At 46.0% G+C, this 23,310-nt stretch overlaps 2 protein-coding genes across 8 annotated transcripts in view; one reads left to right on the forward strand and one right to left on the reverse strand.

Moving 5' to 3' along the window:
* The window catches only part of NDE1 (nudE neurodevelopment protein 1), a 45,441-nt gene that overhangs the window by 14,211 nt on the left and 7,920 nt on the right, over positions 1-23,310 (forward strand). Inside the window, exons 4-9 of one of the 3 annotated variants that reach the window (XM_045875044.3) lie at positions 400-548; positions 8,365-8,501; positions 9,846-10,025; positions 11,538-11,629; positions 13,103-13,254; positions 14,045-14,163. In XM_045875044.3, coding sequence (XP_045731000.1) covers positions 400-548; positions 8,365-8,501; positions 9,846-10,025; positions 11,538-11,629; positions 13,103-13,254; positions 14,045-14,138 — 804 coding nt within the window. In that variant the 3' untranslated portion in view covers positions 14,139-14,163. Of the gene's footprint in view, positions 1-399; positions 549-8,364; positions 8,502-9,845; positions 10,026-11,537; positions 11,630-13,102; positions 13,255-14,044; positions 15,285-23,310 lie in introns of those variants that run through there. The other 2 variants (XM_064592581.1, XM_064592582.1) reach the window with 2 other exon arrangements.
* The window catches only part of MYH11 (myosin heavy chain 11), a 115,325-nt gene continuing 108,385 nt past the window's right edge, over positions 16,371-23,310 (reverse strand). For 3 of the 5 annotated variants that reach the window (XM_045875039.3, XM_045875038.3, XM_054507525.2), the window contains one exon: positions 16,371-17,062. In XM_045875039.3, coding sequence (XP_045730995.1) covers positions 16,930-17,062 — 133 coding nt within the window. In that variant the 3' untranslated portion in view covers positions 16,371-16,929. Of the gene's footprint in view, positions 17,063-20,357; positions 20,397-23,310 lie in introns of all 5 variants that reach the window. The other 2 variants (XM_045875041.3, XM_045875040.3) reach the window with 1 other exon arrangement.

Here is a 23,310-nt window from a genome sequence, read left to right on the forward strand (position 1 = left end):
GGTGCTGCCGAGCTGTGCACACGGGGAGGATCAGACACTCACAAGCTAAAAACAATAGTGTCGGGCGCCTGGGTGGCTCAGATGGTTAAGCGTCTGCCTTCGGCTCAGGTCATGATCCCAGGGTCCTGGGATCGAGTCCCGCATCGGGCTCCCTGCTCCTTGGGAGCCTGCTTCTCCCTCTGCCTCTCTCTCTCTCTGTCTCTCATGAATAAATAAATAAAAATCTTTAAAAAAATAAAAAAATAAAATAAAAAATAAAAACAATAGTGTCCACTCCAACAGGAGAGCATATGTTCCAGGATTAATCCCTCAGTATTTTAAGGAAATGACAGGGAAGGGAGATAGACACAGCTCATCAGAAGATTAAATCACACACTCAGTGTCAATTTTGTCCTCCAGGAGAAGTTTGAAACACAGCACTCAGAAGGCTACCGGCAGATCTCAGCCTTGGAGGATGACCTTGCTCAGACCAAAGCAATTAAGGATCAACTTCAGAAATACATCAGAGAGCTGGAGCAAGCAAATGATGACTTGGAAAGAGCAAAACGGTACGTTGGGAAGGAGAGAACAGGTTTTGGAATGCATTCATTTGGCCATTGGCAGGGAATGCATTTGGCCAAGGCAGTACTTCCCAGTGGAAGCAGCATTTGGACTAAGACCAGGGGATGCAGAGAGATCATCCAGGGAAGGGTATGAGGTGAGAACATGCCAGGCAGAAGGACAAGCATGTGCTAAATACCGCCCTAAGGTAAGCATGTGCAAAGAACAGGATTTCGTTCGTTCTTTTTTTTTTTTTTTTAAGATTTTATTTTTTCAAGAGAGAGTGAGCACGAGCTGGGGAGAGGCACAGAGGCAGAGGGAGAAGCAGACTCCCTGCTGAGCAGGAAGCCCAACATGGGGCTTGATCTCAGGATCCTGGGATTATGACCTGAGCCAAAGGCAGATGCTTAACTGATCGAGTCACCCAGGCACCTCAAGAACAGGATTTCTTAAACTGACGTTCTGTTGTTTAGCAGAATACTAACAATCATAACTAACATTTATTGAATTACTACTCTGTGCCAGGCCCCCTTTTTTCTTTAATGAAAACACTTTAAAAATTAGATATAAATTGCTTATAGTGGCATGCACAGATTTTAAGCATACAGTTCCGTCATTTGGGGCAGATTGCATATACGTTCACGGGATCCATGCTCTTGTTAAGATATGGAACCTTTGTGTTGCCCCCATAGTCCCCTGCTTTATTGTTAATAATATTATTATTACTAGTTTAAGTAGGCTCCACACCTGGCATGGAGCCCAGTGCAGGGCTTGAAATCAAAACCCTGAGATCAAGACCTGAGCTGATATCAAAAGTCAAACGCTCAGTTGACTGAGCCACCCAGGTGCCCCATCCCCTGCATTATTTTTTACTGGTTGCTTTAGGATCACAACATACACTTCATTGTACCACTGCATGTAAAATGCAACAGCCTGACAATCTTATAGTTTCACTCTTATCATCCTTGAACTCTATGCTATACTCCTAATACTATTATGTCTACAAATGCTGTGGTTTCCACAATACATTGCTATAATTTTTGCTTTAAAAAGCCAAGTATAGGGCGCCTGGGTGGCTCAGTTGGTTAAGCGGCTGCCTTTGGCTCAGGTCATGATCCTGGAGTCCCAGGATCGAGTCCCAAGTTGGGCTTCCTGCTCAGCGCGAAGTCTGCTTCTCCCTCTGACCCTGCCCCCTCTCGTGCTCTCTCTCATTCTCGCTCTCAAATAAATAAATAAAAATCTTTAAAAATAAATAAATAAAAGCCAAGTATATTTTAAAGAAATCAAGAGAGTTAAAAAGATAGGCTTTTATATTTACCCATATATGTACCATTTCTGGTTCATTCCTTCCTGAGGACCAGGGTTTCCCTCTGGTACCCTCTCCCTTCAGCTTGAAGAACTTCCTTTAGGAATTCTTATAGCACAGGTCTGTTCACAGTGAAGTCTCCTTGTTTCAGTTTATCTGAAAGTGTCTTTTGCCTTCATTCTTGAAAGATAGGTCCACTGGATGTAGGATTCTGGGTTGACAGTTGTTTTTTTGTTTTGTTTTGTTTTGTTTTCTTTCAGGGGATTGTTCCACTGTCTTCTGGTTTCCTTGGTTCAGGTCAGAAGTTAGTGGTCATTTGAATGGTTATTTCCCAGTATGTAATATTTTTTTTTCTGGCTGCTCTCAGATTTTCTCTTGACTTTTTGTTTGTAGCAGTCTATGATGTGGCTAGATTTTATATATACTTAACTTTTTTTTTTTAATTGTTGGATTTAACCGGAATTGATTTTTTCATTTCCTTAAATAATCTCTACACCCAATGTGGGGCTCGAACTCATGATCCTGAGATCGGGAGTCAGCTGCTCTACCGACTGAGCGAGCCCCTGTATGTATTTATCTTGATAGGGGTTTGCTGGGCTGCTTTAGTCTGTAAATTTCTCTTTTTGCCAAATTTAACTTTGGTCCTTATTTCTCAGAGATTTGTGCTGCCCCATTTTCTCTCTCCTGTCCTTCTGGGACACCAACTACACACACATTAAGTCCTTTTGATATTGTCACACAGCCTCTTCCTTTTTTTTTTTTATTACCCCCAATCTTTTTTTCTTTTGGTTCTTCAAATTGGTTAATTTCTGTTGATCTGATTCAGGTTCACTGACTCCTCTCCAATCGGCTGATAAACGAATTCCAGTAGTGTCTTTAGAGATTGTATTTTCAGTTCTAGAATTTCCTTTTTAAAAAAAAAAAATTATTTATTTGACAGAGGGGGAGAGAGCACAAGCAGGGGGAGGAGCAGAGGAAGAGAGAGAAGCAGGCTCTCTGCTGAGCAGGGAGCCTGATGCGGGGCTCTATCTCAGGACCCTGGGACCATGACCTGAGCCAAAGGCAGGTGCTTAACCGACTGAGCCACCCAGGCACCCCCCCATTTTTTTTTTAATTTCCTTTTTTTTTTTTAAAGATTTATTTATTAGAGCTCATGAACAGAGAGAGAATACCAAGCAGACTCTCCGCTGAGTGCAGAACCCAACATGGGGCTTGATCTCACAACCCTGAGATCATGACCTGAGTCCAGTTGTATTTTCAGTACATAGTCAATTGTACCAGTACTATTTATTGAATACTCATTTTTTTCCACTGAATTTAACCCATCTCTGTCATATGTTAATCTCTAACATATCCTGGGATCTCATTCTGGATTCTTTATTTTGGTCCCGTGTACAATTTGTGAATTACTATATCAATACCATAATGACTCGATTACCATGACTTTGTAGTATGTTTGCAGGCCCCTGGCATGCCATTGTTTTCACCCGTATTTCATTGATCAAAGCAAGTCATGTGGTCCAAGTCAAGAGATGGGACAGTACATTCCACTCACACTGAGGCCATAACAAGGATGTGGATGTAGGGAGGGTGAAGAATTAGGCCCAATAATGCAGTCTACCACAAAGAAATAGTACATTGACTGGTTACAAAGTAATATACAAAGAGTAGAGGTTTTTAATGCAAATTCAAGCAAATAAAAATAGAAATTCATCTTCTCCCATCCCCACAAAGAGCATTCTATATACACTATTGAACATCTTCTTTCACATAACAGTAGATCTTGGAGATCTTTCAGGACACAGAGCATTCTTTGTTCTTTTTTTTCCCCCAAGTGCATAATATTCTATTGTATGGTTGGTGTTGTATAGTACATCATGATTTATTTGTCCAGGCCCCTGTGGATGGATATCTGCTACATTTGCATTCTTGTGCAGTGATAAACGTTGCTGTGATGAATCCTAAACTTTGCTTGCACAGATGTTTATCTGTAGAATAAATTTCCGCAAGTGAGATTGCTGGATCAAGGGATATATGCATATGTGATTTTGATATTATTGCCCCTTTGTTCTTTATATGGTTGTATCACTTTACATTCCCGGCAGCTACGTATGTAAATCCCTCTTTTCCAAATAGCTTTCACTAACAGTGGTTTTCAAAACTCGGATTTCTGCCAGTCTAGTAAGTACCAATGGGTACATTTCTCAGTTATGAGTGATGTTGATTCCTTTTCCTAATTTGAACTGTTTTATTTCTTTTTTTATGAACTCTTTATCTTTGCCTGTCTTTAAATTGGGTTGTTGTTTTTCATTTCTAGGAGATTGTTATAGATTTGTGATACAAATTAAAAATATTTGGCATTTAGATTTGTCTTCCAGCTTTGTCTGTTGTGTATGTTACTGTCAAAAGTTATTTGATTTCTCTGTAGTCAGATGTATCAGTCACAGGTGGGAGGGCATTGTGCAGTCTAAAGTTTATAAAGCAGTTAGTCTATGCTTGCTTTTTCTTCTTTTTCTTACATTGCTTTACATTTTTTAAAATTAAAGGCGCATTGGATTCACATTTTGGCCAAATGCTGAATCGTTCGGTGTTAAAATCAGATGAGGTAAAGGCGAGGCCCAGATCATCATTACAGAATGCATAAAGTTCTGGAATACTGAGTTTTATTTTTTAAAAAATTAAAAACCTGACAATTTTATTGCAAAATTTTATTAGTTATATTTGGAAAATTTGACCGCCTACTTCAAGAAGAGTAATTTCTCATCCCTACCAGCCATTTGCTTGTTAAAGTCCTTCCACAGTATATCTGTAAAATGAAATGACTTATTTTTAGGAAGGGGATAACCTTGAAAGACTCAGGGCCATTTGAAGTAACTAAAAATTAAATGCATTCCTTAAAGTTTATTTTTTGTTTAACATATGAATGCTAAGGTACAGAAAAGTTGTACAAAGATTAAAATTGATTTTATCTAATTTCACTCTTCTATGTAGTATTGTTACATAGATGTTAAAAAAAAACTTCTTGTGATAAAAACACACAACATCAAATTCACCATCTTAACCAATATTTTTTAAAGATTTTATTTATTTATGTGACAGAGGGGGAGAGAGAGCACGCACAAGCACAAGCAGAGGGAGAGGGAGAAGTAGGCTCCCCGATGAGCAGGGAGCCTGATACGGGCTCAATCCCATGACCCTTATGCGGGGCTCAATCCCATGACCCTGGGATCATGACCTGAGCCATAGGCAGACTCTTAACCGACTGAGCCACGCAGGTGCCCCCATCTAAATAAACCATTTTTAGGTGTACATCTGAGTAGCATTCAGTGTGTTCACATTATTGTGTAACAGCTCTCCAGGCCTTTCTCATCCTGCAGCATTGAAACTTGCACCCACTAAACACTAAATCCTCCTCCATGCTCCCTCAGACCCTTGGTAATCCCCTTTTTGCTTTCTCGGATTTTCACTACTTTGGATCCTCTATAGGAGTGGAATCATGCAGTATTTGTCCTCGTGTGCCTGGCTTATTTTCCTTAGCATAGTGTCCTTGAGATTCACCCCTGTTGTAGCGTGCCACAAGATTTCCTTTTTTTTTTTTAAGGCTGCATAATATTCAAGTGTACATACAGTTGACTCAACACAGGTTTGAACCGCGCGGGTCCACTCACACGTGGAATTTTTTTTTTTTTTTTCCAATAAATGCAGTAGTACTATGAATGTATTTTCTCTTACAAATTTCCCTAATAGCATTTTCTTTAGCTTTATTGTACAGTGTGTAATATATATAGCATACAAAATATGTGCTAATTGTTCATGTTGTTGATAAGGCTTTTGGTCAATAGTAGGCTATTCATAGTTAAATTTTGGGAGTCAAAAGTTACACGCAGATTTTTTTTTTTTTAAGGATTTTATTTATTTATTTGAGAGAGAGAATGAGATAGCATGAGAGGGGGGAGGGTCAGAGGGCGAAGCAGGCTCCCCGCTGAGCAGGGAGCCCGATGCGGGACTCGATCCGGGACTCCAGGATCATGGCCTGAGCCAAAGGCAGTGGCTTTAACCAACTGAGCCACCCAGGCGCCCCTACACGCAGATTTTGGACTACATGAGGGGTCGGCACCTCTAGCCCCTGCATTATTCAAGGGTCAACTGTATATACCACGTTCTCTTTATCCATTTATCTGTTCATGGACATTTGGGTTGCTTCTGCTGCTTGATTTTTTTTTTTTTATTTTTTTTTAAAGACTTTTATTTATTCATTTGAGACAAAGAGATACAGAGAGAGAGAGCATGAGCAGGGAGAGAGGGAGGGGGAGAAGCAGGCTCCCTGCTGAGCCAGGAGCCCAATGTGCGGCTCGATCCCAGGACCCTGGGATCATGACCTGGGCTGAAGGCAGACGCTTAACCATCTGAGCCACCCAGGCGCCCCTGCTTCTTGATTATTGTGAGTGATGCTGCTGTGAACACGAATGTACAAATACCTCTTGGAGCTCCTGCTTTCACTTCTTTTGAATATATGCCCAGCAGTGTGATTGCTGGGTCATATGGTAATTCCATGGTTTGTTTCTTTTTTTTTTTTAAGATTTATTTATTTATTTGCAAGAGAGAGCAGGCGGGAGGGGCAGATGGAGATGGAGGATAGAGTCTCAAGCGGACTCCACACTAAACACAGAGCCCCACGCGGGCCCGATCACGACTTGAGCCGAAGGCAGTCACTTAGCCAACTGAGCCACCCAGGTGCCCTGAATCAACCGTCTTTTCATCAGTGATTTGCAATGTCACTTTTATCATAAATTAAGTTCTCCTATGTATTTGGATCTAGTTCTGAGTCTCTGGTCTCCCTGGTCGGTCCTTATAACTGTTCAAGGCTGCACCACACTGTTGTTCACCATTGAGGCTTTATAATAGTGTGTTCTTTATATCTGGGGAAGCTACTTCTCTCTTTTTCAGAGTTCTTCTGGCCATTCTTATTTTATCATCACATGGTCTTTTATTTACTAAAAAAAATTTTTTTTTTAAAGGTTTTATTTATTTGACAGAGACACAGCGAGAGAGGGAACACAAGCAAGGGGAGTGGGAGAGGGAGAAGCAGGCTTCCCGCGGAGCAGGGAGCCCGATGTGGGGCTCGATCCCAGGACCCTGGGATCAGGACCTGAGCCGAAGACAGATGCTTAACTGACTGAACTACCTAGGCGCCCTTCATGTGATCTTTTAAATCAGACCCCTGTGCCACTGTCCCCAACAAGAAGCTATTAATATTTTTACTAGGATGTTGTTAAACTCTGAGGTATCTTATGGAGAATGGATTTCTTTGTGATGTTGGGTCTTCCTCTTCACAAACATCATATGTGTGCATTTCAACAAGCCTTCCATGCCCTGTGGTAAAATCCTACATATTTGTTGTTAGATGAATTCCTACGCGTTTTATCTTTTTTGTTTGTTGTTTGACATGTCAAACCTTTAGGGTGATTTTAACTGTTTCCAGTATTGTACTCCTAAATGTTATTCCTTTGTTGTTTTTCTTTAAGCACTTTTGGTAACTTTATTTTTCTCTGAAGACCCTTTGACGGAGGGTACGAATATAATTCAGTCTAGACATAGCAGGATATATTGAATTGATGAATTCATGAGTTGATCCTCACTTTGAGGACCGTGGTTAAGAGAGGTTAAGCTGCCCAGGAACACTTAGGTAGTCTTATGTTGAAGAGCTAGGTTCTCCTGGGTTCTGCTCCAAACATAAACTTCTAACCACTGTGAGATAACAATTAGCAGGACAAACACGGGGTCAGTAATAAAAATTGCTCAAATTATTGAGCACTCACATGCGAAACATCTGTTGGAGGCTTAATGTGTTCCTTGCCCCTTGACACCCCCCCCCCACCATGCAGAGGTACTGTTACTGCCCCTGCTTTGCTTGTGAGGAAACTGTCTGGGCAAGCTACCTGTTTTGTGCCTCAGAGTTAGACACATTTCTTTATTACCCCACTTCTCAGGCCTTTAATAGCGTTCCAGTGAAATGTCTATACTGGTCACAAGAGGAAGTGGTTTTTAGGAGGGCAGCTGGGCATTTTGAATTGTTTAAGGTAACTGAAAAGATGGTCTCTTCTCCCTGTTTAAATGTACATTAATAAGTTCTGTATGGATTTTAGCAGGATGTTCTGAATACTGATTTGCATTGTGAGTCTCCAAGAGAAGATTTGCCTGCTTTTGGCATTTGGCTGGGCCCTCTGGGTCATCCTAATAAGGTGCTGGCTCATTGCTAAGTGCTGTATAGACCTTTCTCATTTAATCCCCAGGACAGTTTTGTGTACCCCAAGAGCTAAGACGATTCTCATTCTGCAGGCGAAGAGCCTGGGTCCCGGAAGGTTAAGATGCTTGTTCAGGTCCGTGGTGTCTAGGAAGTGCCCATGCTGGGACTCATGCCCCCCTTGTGTCTGGCCTTTCTTGTCTCCCGGGTTTGTAGGCACCAAATGGATGCTGCTGTTTGCTCTCTTGGACAGCTTTATTTTTCTCTTTACCAGGGCCACAATCATGTCTCTGGAAGACTTTGAGCAGCGTTTGAATCAAGCCATTGAAAGAAATGCCTTCCTGGAGAGTGAACTTGATGAGAAGGAGAATCTCCTAGAATCTGTTCAGCGACTGAAGGATGAAGCCAGAGGTCAGGAAGCCTTGGCTTTCTGTGTACCCTGACCAGCGTTTTCTCCTCTCCCTGCCTGAGAACAGCTTGTCCTGCAGTGTCGCCCAGTGTTACCTTTGCTGGAAATCCGTGCCCTGCTCGGCACACAGTCTGGTCAGAGGGTATAGAACCACACTGGGCAGGCTTCAGCCTTGGTCCCTACCCCGTGCTAAGAATTGTCAGATGTCCGAACCTGTGAAGAACCCCTGTGGATATTTAAGCCTACCCCGGGCTTTTTGATTGGTAGGAGTATAAGAGTTTTGTGGAGAGAAAATTCTTGTTGATGCAATTGCTAGCTAGCCCATTGGTTTTGTGGCTTGCTGGCTGCTGATGCATGTGGCTTAGAGCTCTGAATTCCCATCAGCATTTGCTCCGTGGAAGTTCACAGTTCCAGAGGTAGATCTGGGTGCAGAAGAGATTTTTTTAAACATCCCAATTAATTGTTCATAACATTAATTTAGTTCCTAACGTATAGACAGTAGAAGGGAGATTAAAAAGAAAAAAACTTTTTTTTAATATACATTGGGGTGCATGTATCCCTTCATTTTTGTCATTTTTTTAAGATTTTATTTTTTTATTAGACCATGAACAGGGGGAGGAGCAGAGGGAGAGGGAGAAGCAGACTCCCTGCTGAGCAGGGAGCTCAATGCGGGACTCGATCCCAGGACCCCAGGATCATGACCTGAGCCCAAATGCAGACGCTTAGCCAACTGAGCCACCCAGGCACCCCTAAGAAAAAAACTTTTTTAAGTTTGAAGGTAGTTCTGTAAATGCCCATGAGTAGTGAAGTGGTTAAAATAATTACATAGACTTATTTTCTGGACTGTTATAGATAGAAATATAGTTAGAAAGATTAAGACATACTGTCATGGACAGTAGATATATTTCTATTTATACTTAATAAGAATTATTCCTATCATATGCTTAATAGAGATACATAATTCTTTAAAAATACAGAAAAAAAGGATTGAAAATATCTCCCCCATATTATAGTGATTATGAGTGAGGAGGGGCATTTGGGGATGGGTTGAGAAAGCATATTTTCACTTAGTATTCTATATACCCTATTGCACTGAAATTGTTTATTAGTGTATCTATCACTGCCATAGTTTTTAAGAATTTTTAAACCTTTTTGTTTTTACTAAAAAATTACGTAGTTTTACAAGCCTGCTAGGCCAGGTCCTGTGGGTTTCACTTCGTTGAGGGTTTCCACCTATGGTTTTTCGTTCTGGCACTTCTTTTCCCTGACCAATGTCTACTGCTGACCGCCCCCCCTCCCCTATCACCCAAAGCAGGGACCTAACCTGAATCCTTGTCCTGTTTCAGATTTGCGGCAGGAGTTGGCTGTGCAGCAGAAGCAGGAGAAGCCCAGGACCCCCATGTCCAGCTCGGTGGAGGCCGAAAGGACAGACACAGCAGTGCAGGCCACCGGCTCTGTGCCATCCACACCCATAGCTCATCGGGGACCCAGTGCTAGCTTAAACACACCAGGGACGTTCAGACGTGGTAAGGGCATAGCCATCACGAGGATTTTCTTTGCTTCATAAAGCTTTCCCCCGGGGGTAGGGTCCTGGGTGAGAGAGCCACTGGGCCAGGCTATACTGCAGGGAGCAAACTGGGGTGTTCACGGCAGCGGGGGGAGGGGAGGCAGCTTTGAGATAAGCAAGAAGAGCTTGGTTGTGAGGTAGTAGGGGAGCGGTGGAATCTGTGGGGAGTGGGGAGCGGGGGAAGGAAGCTGCCATTCTGCTCCTACTCCAAGAAATGTGGGCCCAGCCTTAGCAGACATTTCATTCTTCATCAGAAGCCGGAAATCCATTTTTTTGTTTTTTTCAATTTTATTTATTTATTTGACAGAGAGACACAGCGAGAGAGGGAACACAAGTAGGGGGAGTGGGAGAGGGAGAAGCAGGCTTCCCACCGAGCAGGGAGCCTGATACGGGGCTCGATCCCAGAACCCCGGGACCATGACCCGAGCCGAAGGCAGACGCTTAATGACTGAGCCACCCAGGAGCCCCCGGAAATCCTCTTCTTGAACGTGAAATCTCCCAAATTGCAAATTTCAATAACCAGATAAAAAAAAAATTTGAAAAGCATTTTATGGGCCTAGCAATAAATACATCCATCCAGAAGTGGAGCCAATGTAACCTGGGCTGCGTGGTAAAAAAAAAAAAAATGAACAGTTTGAGTTTTCTCCCCAGCTCCTCTGCTGATTAACCGAGACTGTTACTGGGCCGCTTAATAGCAAGTAACAATGATAGACAATTACCGAGTGCTCGTTGTGTGCTAGTTAGCCACTGTGCTTCGCATGCTTTGCATATATATGACCTCACTGAATTCTCACCACAGGCCCAAGATGCAAGTGCTATCCCCATTTGATGGATGAGGAGACTGAGGCCCTGATAAAGGAGCTTGCCTAAAATCATACGGCTGGTAAATAGCAGAGTTGGGATTCAGACCCAGGCCGGCTGGCTCCAGGGCTCACACTGTTTTATCTCTTAGCCTGTCCCCTGGGATCAAGAGGCTGGTGAGACTTCCAGAATCCCAGTCTAGAGCAGGGTTTTTCCACACTTGAGTATGCCCCTGAGATTCAGCAGGTGTGGGCAGGGCCTGAGATCCTGCATCCTAACCAGCATCCCAGTGATACTGATGCCGGGTCGTGCTTGGAGGAAAGAGAGGGGCTCTGGAGAGTTAAGCTTCTTACAAATTTGGTTTGCTCCAGTGCTGTTCCTAACTATATGGAATTCCTAGAATTTCAAGAGGACTTATTTCAGTTTTGTTTTAAAAGAATAACACGTAAAGATAAACGTTTAATATAGTGGTTGTAAGGCTGCAAAAGTTTGGTCATCAAGTAGACTCTTCCTGTATTAGTTAACTAGTGAGTGCAACAGGGTAGCATCTGGGATCAGAGGGCAGAGTTAGCTTCCCAAGTCCACCCCTGTTGTTCTGCATTTAGGGATGTTAGTGCACGGACTTAGGACTGCAGGTTGGTACTACGTGCGCTTCCTTTTGCACACCCAGGTCTGGATGACTCCACGGGTGGGACCCCCCTCACTCCTGCAGCGCGGATATCGGCCCTCAACATCGTGGGAGACCTGCTTCGGAAAGTAGGGGTAAGACCACCACCTCCCTGGGGTTTGGTGTGGCTCCTTGCCTGTGTTTCAGGTTATCGGAGAGGGGTGACCTTACCAGTTCCTTTCCCCTTTAGCAGAGACTCCCTGCGTTTTAGGCAAAACTCTGGTTCTGTTAGTGTCCCTGAGTATCATTTGAGCTTCTGTGAGCATTGTTATTGATGAACACCCAGAGCCCTGACTCTGTCATCTCTTTGCCTGGGCATATCTTTCCCTGGTCATTTTTCGTTGGAATTTGGGAAATTGGGTTGGTGTCTATGATTTTTCTTTTTTCTTAATTTGAAAAAAACTGAGAAACATTTAAAAATTGCCTCTTTTTAAATTTCTTAGGGAGTTAAAGACAAAAATCTCGAAAGGCTAGGGCAAAAAAACTTGACTTTATAGGTTTTATATTCATTATAGGGAAAGATTCTTCTGTGCTTAAGAAATAACATAGGTGGGGCGCCTGGATGGCTCAGTCGTTAAGCATCTGCCTTCGGCTCAGGTCATGATCCCAGGGTCCTGGGATCGAGTCCTGCATCGGGCTCCCTGCTCGGTGGGGAGTCTGCTTCTCCCTCTCCCCCTGCTTGTGTTCCCTCTCTAGCTCTCTCTCTGTGTCAAATTAATAAATAAAATCTTAAAAAAAAAAAGAAATAACATAGGTATTTTTTGTGGTTGTTTCTTTTATTTTTAAAAATCATGGTCTGGAAGATCACATAATTTAAATCCTGCCAGAATGTATATAGTCAAAACTGCAACCTCAAAGAAGGTTGCAACTCATTTCTCATGTTTTTCCTTTCACCTTTTGGTTGTCTGGTTTTCTGTTCTGTAAACACATTTCTCTCTCTGTCTCTCTTTTTTTTTAAAGATTTATTTATTCATTTGAGAGAGAGCACAAGTGGGAGGGGCAGAGGGAGAGGGAGAGAATCTGAATCAGACTCTGCACTGAGTGGAGCCTGACGCGGGGCTTGATTCCCACAACCCTGAGATCACGACCTGAGCTGAAACCAAGAGTCGGATGCTTAACCGACTGCACCACCCAGGCGCCCCAACACATTTCTCTGGTAATGTTTTGTACAGTCAGAGTCTGGGGAAGTGTGCAGTGGTCTCAGTGCCCTCTTGGTTTTCATGGGGTCCTTTTCCAGCAAGGCACAGTGCTTCCACACAAGCCACTCTGAGCATGTTTACTGAGGTAAACAAAAGAGCGAATCATTCCAAAAGTGGATTTCCTATTTCCCATAGACAGAACTGGATAATAGGCAGGGTTAGTGATTTTCCCAGGAAGCCCCGAAATGTCTTAGGCCAGTGGCTCTAAAAGTTGGACGTACGTTGGATTCCTTCAGGGCCCCACTTTGGAATTCCAGCGTCCAACACAATTTGAGAACCCCTGTTTTTGGTTATTGTCTGTGCGCAGGCTCTGGGTGAGAGGTGAGTTCTTGTCTTTAACTTGGAGGATGAAAACGTGTTTCTCTGCAGGCACTGGAGTCCAAGCTGGCGTCCTGCCGGAACTTCGTGTATGATCAGTCCCCAAACCGAACGAGTGGCCCAGCCTCGGGGCGGGGGAGCAAACACAGAGATGGTGGTGAGAGACAGCCAAGCAGCTCTGGCGTGCCTCTGGGTGACAAAGGGTCAGTACCTTGAGCTGTCCACTCCAGGGGGGAGCCCATAGCCATTTGGAAAAGTTGTGGGGTTATGTCTGTTAACCTTACCCTCCACCCCCTTGAGACAGGGTTAGGTGGTGTCTTCTGGTTAAGGGCAAATGGCCAGGAAGAGGCTCATTTTCATTATTTGATTCTGGCAGCCCCAGCTCCTGGTCATGCTGTGAGCATGTCCTGTATGAAACCCTTGTTTGGGACTTGGGCTTCAAACACTGCTCTCCTTCCCCCAGAGGAGGATTTTTTTCCTGAAGGGAAAAAAAAATCTTTAGAAACTCAGGAAACAGGCACTACATTCCAGCCAGACTAGATTCCCAAAGCCAGTCGCCTGATGAGAAAACACAGATCTGACCTCTGACAGCTTTGGGTGTTTTCTTACCTGAGAAGAATCGGGGCAGCTTCTAGATTCATTGATTTTCTAAGTCGTGCCACCATCTTCCTGGCCCCCAAGCCACGTCACCGTGGTAGACCCATGGCAGACCGATGGTAGGACATGAAGACTCGTTTTCCATGGCTTGCACACAACTTCCAACCCTGTCGAAGAGGATGTTTTTAGCGGGTCTTCTGTGACCGGGCTTTTCATGTGGCCTTGGGAACGTGCGAGCTAGTTGGCCAGTGTTTTTTTTCTTCATTTCATTTCATGATACTCAGGGAGACACTGCTCCTGACTCTTGATATTCACTCTTAGAACTTTGTGGGCCCCGATGCTAGCCAGTCTGTCATAGCTGTCATGTCCACCTAATTTGGTTTGCTCTGTCTGAAGGTTGGGAAAACGCCTGGAATTTGGGAAGCCGCCTTCAAATATTTCCGCACCGTCGCTGCCGTCAGCCCAGGGTGTAGTCAAGATGTTGCTTTAGGAAATCCACGGAAGCTGAAGCCCCGGTTTGTCTGTGCGGGAGTCCTACCTTTCTTCCCCTCTTTAAACTAGGTTTTTGTGTTTTTAAGTTAGTTTGAGAAATAGCAAACAGTTACATTAGCCAATGAGGGCATCACCTGTGGCCCCTGGTAGTTGTCCTGGGGAAATGTTGTGTCATGATCCCCATCCTGCTTGCTGGTGTGGAAAGGGACAAACGGGACCCTCTGGAAAGGTCTCGAAGGTATGGACGCCGAGGCTACCCCATCATTGTGAGCTGACCTGAGTCCTGAATGGTTTTGAGACGTGTTTTTAATGTCGGGAGATGCCTTAAAAGTGGGATGTGAGCCCACCTCAGACTCAGGCCGTCTTCCAGAACAAAATCTCCCAAGGCTCTGTGGCACAGGGAGGGTCTGTGTAATGAAATCATGTCTAGGAGAGAGGAGTGGAATAGGCACATGCCTTTTTAAAAAGAAACTCTGGTGTTGCGTACCTCTGGGACTTTTTAATCTGGCTCTCACTGAGGCATTGAGAGCTGTGCTTGTGTTTCAGAAGAGATCTCGTGTGGACCAGGTCAGTGGAAAGTCTGTGTCCTCTTTAGATCAATCCTGATGGTTAGTCTTCCTCAAACTTCTGCCCTGGCCTGAGGGTAACCTCCGCTTCAGGACCCTGACAGTCTTTAGGGTCATGGCCTTGGGAATGCAACCCCTAAGAGTAGGACATCATTCAAAGCCTTGATAAAATAATCGGGGTGACCTCCAAATAAGATTAAACCACAGGATTGTTGTTGGAAGCTTCCTTGTCAAAGAAGAAACAAACACGGGATTTCCACGCGGATGTTTTATGTACTCAACCCTGCTTGGTGTGAGCTGCCGTCTCACGCTTTTGGAGGCAAGTAAAAAGAACACATGAATTCAGGAGCATGCATGCAGCTTAACGACCTTTTGTTACTAAGTTATTTTTCCAAAAGAATAGCAAAAATATCCTTGAGTTGAAGATAGAACTTTAGAAGTGCTACTGAAATTCAACAGAGAATTGATCTCTGGTGCCCGGCTCCTTACCCTGGGAACATTCTAACCTGTATCGGTGAAAGACGTACTTTTATTTTTTTAAAAGAACAATAAAATCAAGAGAAACTAATTTTCACCTAGCTTGTCGTGGTGGTCAGTAAATGCCGCTTCGTTTGTGCTTTTATGTTCACTCGTATGGTGGCGAAGAACTTGTTTTTTAACCAAGTAACTAAATATGAACAAAAAACCCTACTTTAAAAAAATTCCCTTCAAGTTAGCTTCTTAGAAGTAAGTGTAATTGGGGTATGTTTGTGTATTGCTCAGGGTATATTCGCATTTGGTCACTGGCTGAGTTTTTCAGTTTGCCTTATTTCTTCTCTTCTCAAATCTCTTGGACCCCACGGAGTCGGTGTGTGGAATTGTTTGTGTCGAACAGAACTTTTGCAAGGGATCTCTGTCTGGAACACTCAAGCTGAGGAAGGAAAGGACCTACGGCCTGGTGTTGTATGGCCCCCGCAGTAGGAATGGTTTTTATGTTTTTAAAGGTTATTTAAAAAAAAATTAGGGGCGCCTGGGTGGCTCAGTCGTTAAGCGTCTGCCTTCAGCTCAGGTCATGATCCCAGGGTTCTGGGATCGAGCCCCGCATTGGGCTCCCTGCTCAGGGGGAGACTGCTTCTCCCTCTCCCACTCCCCCTGCTTGTGTTCCCTCTCTCGCTGTCTTTCTCTCTCTGTCAAATAAATTAAAAAAAAAAAATCTTAAAAAAATTTAAAAAGGAAAGATAACCATGTGACAGAGACCATACGGAGCCTGAAATATTGACTCTCTGGCCTTCACAGAAAGTCGGTTGGCCCCTGCTGGATGAAGGTCTTGTGTTTTAACTTTAAAATGCAAGGATGTCTTGTATTCTTCCCAGTATGTATGTATGGGTTTGAATTGATAAGGATGTTCTTTTTGGTCACGTTCCTACTTCTTGGGCCTGGAGCCTCCCACCTCTGGTTGGAGAAGTCCCCTCAACACAGACTCCTGTGACATCTCTGCTTGCCTTTTTTTTTTTTTGCCAGTTGTGGGATCTCGGACAATTGATTTCACCTCTCTAGGCCTCAGTTTCCCCGTTTATGAAGGAAGAATAAGCTGATTTCACAGGGTCACCATACGGCTTCAATGAGAACGCCCCTCCCCCATTCTTTCACTCTCGAAAACGACAGAAGCGCTGAGTGCATGCCAGTGATTTATAACCTTTTATTCGTGAGGGTGTCCTTAAGTACAATCGGGGTGCATATAAAACAGTGTAACATTCCTGCTCTTACCCGCTGGAGCAGTCTCCTTTTTAATTCCTGTGACTACCGAAGGCACTTGGTCTCCGTGAACTGTGTGCGTCTGAGGTGTGGTAACCAGGAGGGGAAAGAACTCAAACAGGGGCCCACTCGACACATTGGAAGGGTATGGGAATGACTTGGGAGGGGGAGGCGGCGGCACCCACTTTGGTGACCCCCTGTCATGTAAACTCAGTTGCCAGTGATCAGTTACGGTGGTTATATCTTTCCTAAAACCTCACAATTTCGGCACAATTCACCGATAGGGGCAGCGGGTGGGGTCTGTGTCGCCTGTTGGGTTTTCCTCGTTTGGTACATCACTCAAAAGTTCCACTGATGCCCCGGACTCAGGGCGGTGGTGTTTATAGTCATCGTGAGGGGTGTCTGTGACGTTTGGAATTTGAAGATGGATTTTGATGGTGCTAAGCAGAGTCCACTGGGTTTGGTTTTGTTCCGTTTGTAGCAAGTCGTTCATTCACTGGCTTTGGTTCCGTTGAAATCCGCGTCGCGAGCGTCCACTTCTTCGTCAGAGCCGTCCGCGTTTTCAATGACCCGACGTCCTCCAGACCTTCTAGCCGGAACAAAAGAGGTCTCGTTTCCTCGCCTGTGGGATTTAAGAGAATACGTGTTTCTTTTTTTTTTTTTTTTTTTTAAAGATTTTATTTATTTATTTGATACAGAGAGAATGAGAGACAGAGAGCATGAGAGGGAGGAGGGTCAGAGGGAGAAGCAGACTCCCTGCCGAGCAGGGAGCCCGATGCGGGACTCGATCCCGGGACTCCAGGATCATGACCTGAGCCGAAGGCAGTCGCTTAACCAACTGAGCCACTCAGGCGCCCGAGAATACGTGTTTCTTGAGTACCAAAATCTCCCTCGAGAAGGGAGGAGATTTTTCAAGGGGCAAAAAATAAATGCAGACAAACTCAAATGAGAGACAAGTATTCAGGTTGAAGTCAAGCCTTGACCAGTCTCAAAGTTCGGTAGCATTTCATCAGCTGGCATGGGGGAAAAGTAGATTTTTCAAAGCAAGGCCATCTGCTTAAAAAAAAAAAATCGGGCTTGGTCATCCGATGACCCACAGGATTCTGGTCTGTTGGGGTTTTTCATTTAGAAAAGGGAAAAACAAGTTCCCATGGGTTTATTCCAAACCCAGGGGACTCTGCTTAGCACGTTCCCATGGGTTTATTCATACCCTCTGGGGCCGGTATAAAGGGGAACATGTTCTCATGCTGTACCTCCTTGCCTTCAGGAGGTAAAAAGGGGGGGGTGGTTTAGGTTTTCAGTTGTAAGGAGGTGGAAATGAGCATCAAAGGCAGCCTCGAGGGAGAGAGGTCACTGCATGGATGCCAGAAGTGTGCTCTTGGTTCAGGCAACGCAGGGCCCCCTGCTTGTGTGGAGCCGAATTCTTGGCATGAGTTCTCACAGGGCGGAGGTCTTGTCTGATTTTTGCTCACCATGCAGGCACCATGCATGGCCTATAATAAATATTCAATGAATATTTGTTAGAAAAGTGAGATAGACCTGTTAATCCGAGGTGTATTTTAGCTCTAGCTGATAGGACACCCTCTCTGTCCTTAACAGCTCCCATCTCTGGAGTGCCAGATGCCCTGAGTTACTGCCAGAGCCTGCCCAGGTCACCTGAAGTGAGGCTTTGCTTAGAAGGGCAGGCAGGCAGGCAGAAGGAGAAGTCCGATCCACCTGCATTCAACCTCCTCTGCTTGGAAGACATGGTTGCCATCTTTTCTGCGACCACAGCAAATAATCTTGTTGGGCTCTGGCCATCCGGCCCTGTTTGACCTGAATCGGAGGACCTGTCTTAACTCATTTTAGGATGCTTGAGAGGAGTGCAGACTCTTTGTAACGAAAATGGCCCACTTCACCACACAAAGGCTGGACAGAAAAGCCACGAGGGAGAGAGCCCATTCCAGTTACCCATACTTTAGTCAAAAGGGGCAACTCAGAGAGGTAAGATTGGAGGCAAAGCAAGGCCCAGAGTGTCCTGACCACTGAGAAGGGGAGTCCCAACCTGAGCCTTTTGGGGTCTGAGGGTGGGAGAAACATGGCTGGGAAAACCTGCCCAGTTTCAGAGAATGGTACTTCCGGGGGCGCAGTGATCAGGAACGAATACTTCAGGTTGTAGCCACTCCCAGCTGAAGACTCTGGCCAGCCTCACTCACATCAGAGGGAAGCCTGGAGGTGCCCAGTGCCCTTAGAACTAACTCACTTTCCATCACTCTCTCTCTTCTAGAAGTGACCTTAAAAAGTCTTGAGCACTGTGCTTTCCAAGAACCCGGGTCCCAGAGAAGGGTCTCTGAGGACAGGACAGAAAAAGTAGCGGCTGCTGCTCGCATGAGTCTCCTCCTGCATCTCCCCTCCCTGTTCCAACTGGATGGGACAGCCTGGGGCTGCAGACTGTCTCCCCTACCATTCCAGGCTCCAAGCACTCTTTACCTCTTGGAACAGTCTGTGCAAGTGAGAAGAGTTAAAGTGAGAAATGATCTGAGAGGTAAATCACACCCTGGGTCACTGTAAGCCTTCCCCCTCCCTCCACCTGCTTAGCCGCCAGTCCTGTGAGCCTGTCTCCCAGTTCAGGTGCCCTTCTTGAAGGAACTGTTTTCAAATTCAAGGCAGAGATTGGCACTGGCTACATCTCTCACATGAAGTAAGGGAACACCCCCCCCCCCCCCCGGTAAAGATTTTCTTAAAGGTTCTGATCCTGGAGCATTTGGCTTCTAGACATGGACTCTCAGAACTTCTGCAAGGCCCTGAGGGCACACCATGAATCAGCACAAGACTATGAGCACTTGCTTTGCAAGGACTCAGTTTCCCATCAACTAGTGGGTCCGACGTTCCAGTCTGAGCTGGCAGGAGCCAGAAGCTCTGTCTTAGAGGCTGAAAGCTCTTCCTAAAGCTCCTGCCAATACCTCAATCAGCTTTAAGTACTTGCATAGTGGCAGCAAAGCTGAGATTCTCCAGAAGAGCAGAAGGGGGACACCAGCCAGGGCTGGCTTGGCCTCTCGAGGAAGATGAGAGGGAAACCCAGCCCCAGTGCCTAACTTCACATGTGCTAAAGCTGTTAGACTCCTAGACAAGTCGAGGCCTCTTAACGCTTTCTCGGGAAGGGCCCTGTGTTCTTCCTCCAGTCTTGGGTGTCCACTCCCCACTCTGAGTATGTGCCCCCAAGACCTCTGGAAAAGGCTCTGCCAGGACCCTGCTTGGCTCCAAGGTGGCTGACGTGCGCCCTCGTGTGCTGGAAATGCAGCTAGCAGCCCGGCCTTGCTTCAGCCCCACGCAGCCTCAGCAACTACAACGCGCGGTGAGAGCTCATTTCTTTCGCAGACGTGTTTGTGAAAGCCCAGCTGCGGGGGGGATCCGGTTGCTGGGCTGTGGTTACCATGAACCTGTGCCCTCTGAACTCTGATTTGTGAGCCAGACCAGCCAGCTTGAAGCCGTTCTCCGGGAATGGACCCAGACTGTGGAGCTGTCCTACCTGCTCAGGGTGGGGTCTTAACCAGACCAGGGAGGACAGCGCGGCCAAGTGTCCTAACAGTGTGGGAGATGCCCTCTTAGGCAGGTAAGAACAATCCAGGTGACACACACAGCCTCTGAACACCGGTCAGCACGCGGTGACAAGGACACAGTGCCATGTCACACTGCCAAAGCAGAAGTAGGGAAGGAACATGGGTCAAGAGATGAAGTCTTCTTAGGTTGATCTTGGCTGTGATGAAAGAGTTTTGAACTAAGATCTCCACACCTTCAGATTTTGCAGCAATCTCACAGAAATTTGGGGGGGGGGCCCAAAACGGGAGGCCACCGGGGATAGGGCGGGTGGGATGGCAGAAGAGAAGTGTGGAAACCGAGCGCAACACACATGAGCTGCGAAGCTGAAGGCATGATACCTGGTGAGTCATTGCGGAGTTTCCTGGGGGAGGGGGCCTCTGAAACAGAGAGAGAGAGTCCCTGGTGGTTACCATCCGCAAACGAGAGGGAGTCCGTTTCAGTGCGTGTTTAATCGTTAAAGGCATTCGCTTCAATTAAATCATTAAAGGCACTTAGAAGGCAACCTGGCAGTGAAGCACCTGCCAGCAAGAGCTCTTAGAGAGGCTGGTACACATAAGTCATCGTTTCCTTTGATAAGCTCGTGTCAGAACTGGAGGTGTGGCAAAGGCTGGGCACGGTGGTCAGGCTTTAACAGGAGCTCTTGTTGAGATTTGTCAGGTCGGTAGGACTATGAAACTTGCTTTGCAACTCCTTGTCCTCCGAGAGCCGGCTAGGCTTGCCAACCTCATGCAAAGCTCTAGCACCTGACTTTAGGTTTTGCACACGTACGAGACTCAGGAGTGTGAGACGTACTGCTCGGTCTTCACCCCGCCTTAGTGGATGCTCATACTAGGACTGTAAGAAACGGAATGTTCAATACTGGCCTGGTCAGCCTAAGAAGGGCCGTTTGTCTGGGGCAGAACCCCCAGGGGATGTTCAGCATATGCCAAAAGAATCGTTGGTCCTGAGAAAAGGGAGCAGTGACAGCTCAGGGTGACAGAGCCAGCGTGGCTGACTGCTGCCCCACCACTCAGCCCAGCGCCGAGGAGGGGCAGGGACCAGTCATCAGTGGGGGCAGATTCCAGGGGCCCGCGTGGTGAGAACAGCTCTCTTGCTGACATCACCCTGGGGGTTGTTCCTAAGCCCCTGCTGGACCCGAGGGCTTACGTCTGGCCTCCATCCCAACAGTGGGGGTTTCCCTCCAGAAGCCCTCTACCCTGTACTAGCCCTTCTCTTCCCCATTCTGAAAAGGGTTTGGGCTTTCCCCTCGTCGCATGCAGTGGTTCTCAGAGTCTGGAGTTGATACGGCAGGTGGTTTCAGATGGTTCCTGGGCTTGCCATGGGATAACTCAGTTGCACAGTGACAAAGGTATTCCCTTTCCAACTCTTTTTAAATACATCTGATTATGTCAGAGACGGTCTTTTTGGTGCTAATGTCTTCTGTCTCTCCCTTGTTAACGGAGAAGTAGGCCTTCTGGTCATAGTCCTCAATTCGTAGCCACGGTGGCTACAATTCATTATTGTCTTGTTTTCACTATTTTAATTTCGTGGTGACCTGTTAATGCTGGTGATGCTGGTTTAACAATACAGGGGTGGTAGGATTTATTTGCAAATGGATGTGCGTGTGATTAGAACAGTTAATTTCAAAGACCACGTGAAGTCAGCAATGGTACAGGTGGTAAGAGGCTAAGGCAGAAGGGCCAAGGTGATAGGACAATGAGGTTGGGGAAACATCATCTCTGATTCAGTGACTGAAGGCTTGTGCCTAGCACTATCCCAGACACTGGGGATGAATAAGCAGATAAAACCTCTGTGCTCGTGGGGCCCAAGTGAAGGCTGCAAATGACGTAAGTAAAATAAATAGGTTACATGGTGATAGGTGGGCAAGGAGGAGGAGAACAGCAAGGAATGAAGTTGGAAGTTGTAGACAGGGGAATGTGGATGAGTCAGTGCCTGAAGGAAGGGAAGGAGGGATCCTGCTATGCGGAGAGCTGGGGGAGGAGCATTCCAGGCAGAAGGAACCACCAGTGCAAAGGCCCCGAGGCAGCGTGTGTACAGGTGGAGGGCTCATTTAGGAGGCAGTGGATGGAGATCATTAGGGCCTAGTGGAACCAACCATCGTAAAGACGGAGCTTTCAGTCTGAATGAGGTGAAGCCATTGGATAGTTTCAAGCAAAGGGGGGGATCATGACTCACCTCCATTTCAACAGGATTCCTCTGGCTACTGTGTTGAAAACAGACTATAAAGGCACAGCATGAACACAGGCCCATGAGGAGGTTGTAAAAGTTATCTAGATGTTAGGAGAGGGTGGCTTGGACCAGAATGACAAGAAATGATTGGATTCTGGATATATGGTATTTTTAAGGAAAGTTGACCAGATTCTCTGATTGGATGCGAGGTATAAGGGAGAGGGAAAAATATGACCCCAGGTTTGTGGCCTGGGTTAATGATGGCTTTATCAGTTGCTGGGCTAGAGAAATCTATGCAGGAAGCTGGTTTGGGGGTGAAAGGGTTCAGTCAGGGCTCAAGGTGTGAGGGTCTGGGGTTCCAGGAAGAAGTCTGGGCTGGAGATAGAAACGAGGAAGTCACTCACTGTGAGTAGAATTCAAAAGCCACCAGCCTGGGCGCCTGGGTGGCTCAGTTGGTTAAGCAACTGCCTTCGGCTCAGGTCATGATCCTGGAGTCCCGGGATCGAGTCCCGCATCGGGCCCCCTGCTCAGCAGGGAGTCTGCTTCTCCCTCTCCCGCTCACCCCTCTTGTGCTCTCTCTCTCTCACTCTCTTTCAAATAAATAAATAAAATCTTAAAAAAAAAAAAAAAGCCACCAGCCTGGTTGAAATCACCCAGGGAGTGAGCAGAGATGGAGATGAAGAGAGACCAAGATGGCAGGGCAGGCCAATGGCAAGCCAGCGAGGAGATGCACCAGCAGAGGAGGTGAGGAAAGACAGCCAGAAAAGCAGGAAGCAAACCAGCTGTGGGGAGTGTCCGGGAAGCCCAGCCAAGGAAGGGCATGCTGCAGCTGAGTCGCGTGAGGCCTGAGGACTGACCATTAGGGTTTTGTGGTAAAGGGTAGGAGGGGAGTGGGGCTGAGAGGTTTTCTCAGCTCATGGAATGACTCTGTTGAGGGAAAACATTGCAAAGGAGTGAAGGGTAAGAATTTCTGGAACAATGTCCTTGAGTGAACAAGAGAGGTACGTCTACCAGAGGTGTTGGCCTGAGTTGGTGTTGGAGGGTCCAGCCCAGAATGGGGGACAGAGAAGAACACATCTGTCGGGAGGTGGGTCGATGGGGGAAACGGGGGCTTGTAAGGAT

Source organism: Mirounga angustirostris, unplaced genomic scaffold (assembly GCF_029215605.1).
Source record: "Mirounga angustirostris isolate CCGP_5_RB_7025 unplaced genomic scaffold, mMirAng1.0.hap1 SCAF_5, whole genome shotgun sequence".
Lineage (NCBI taxonomy): Eukaryota > Metazoa > Chordata > Mammalia > Carnivora > Phocidae > Mirounga > Mirounga angustirostris.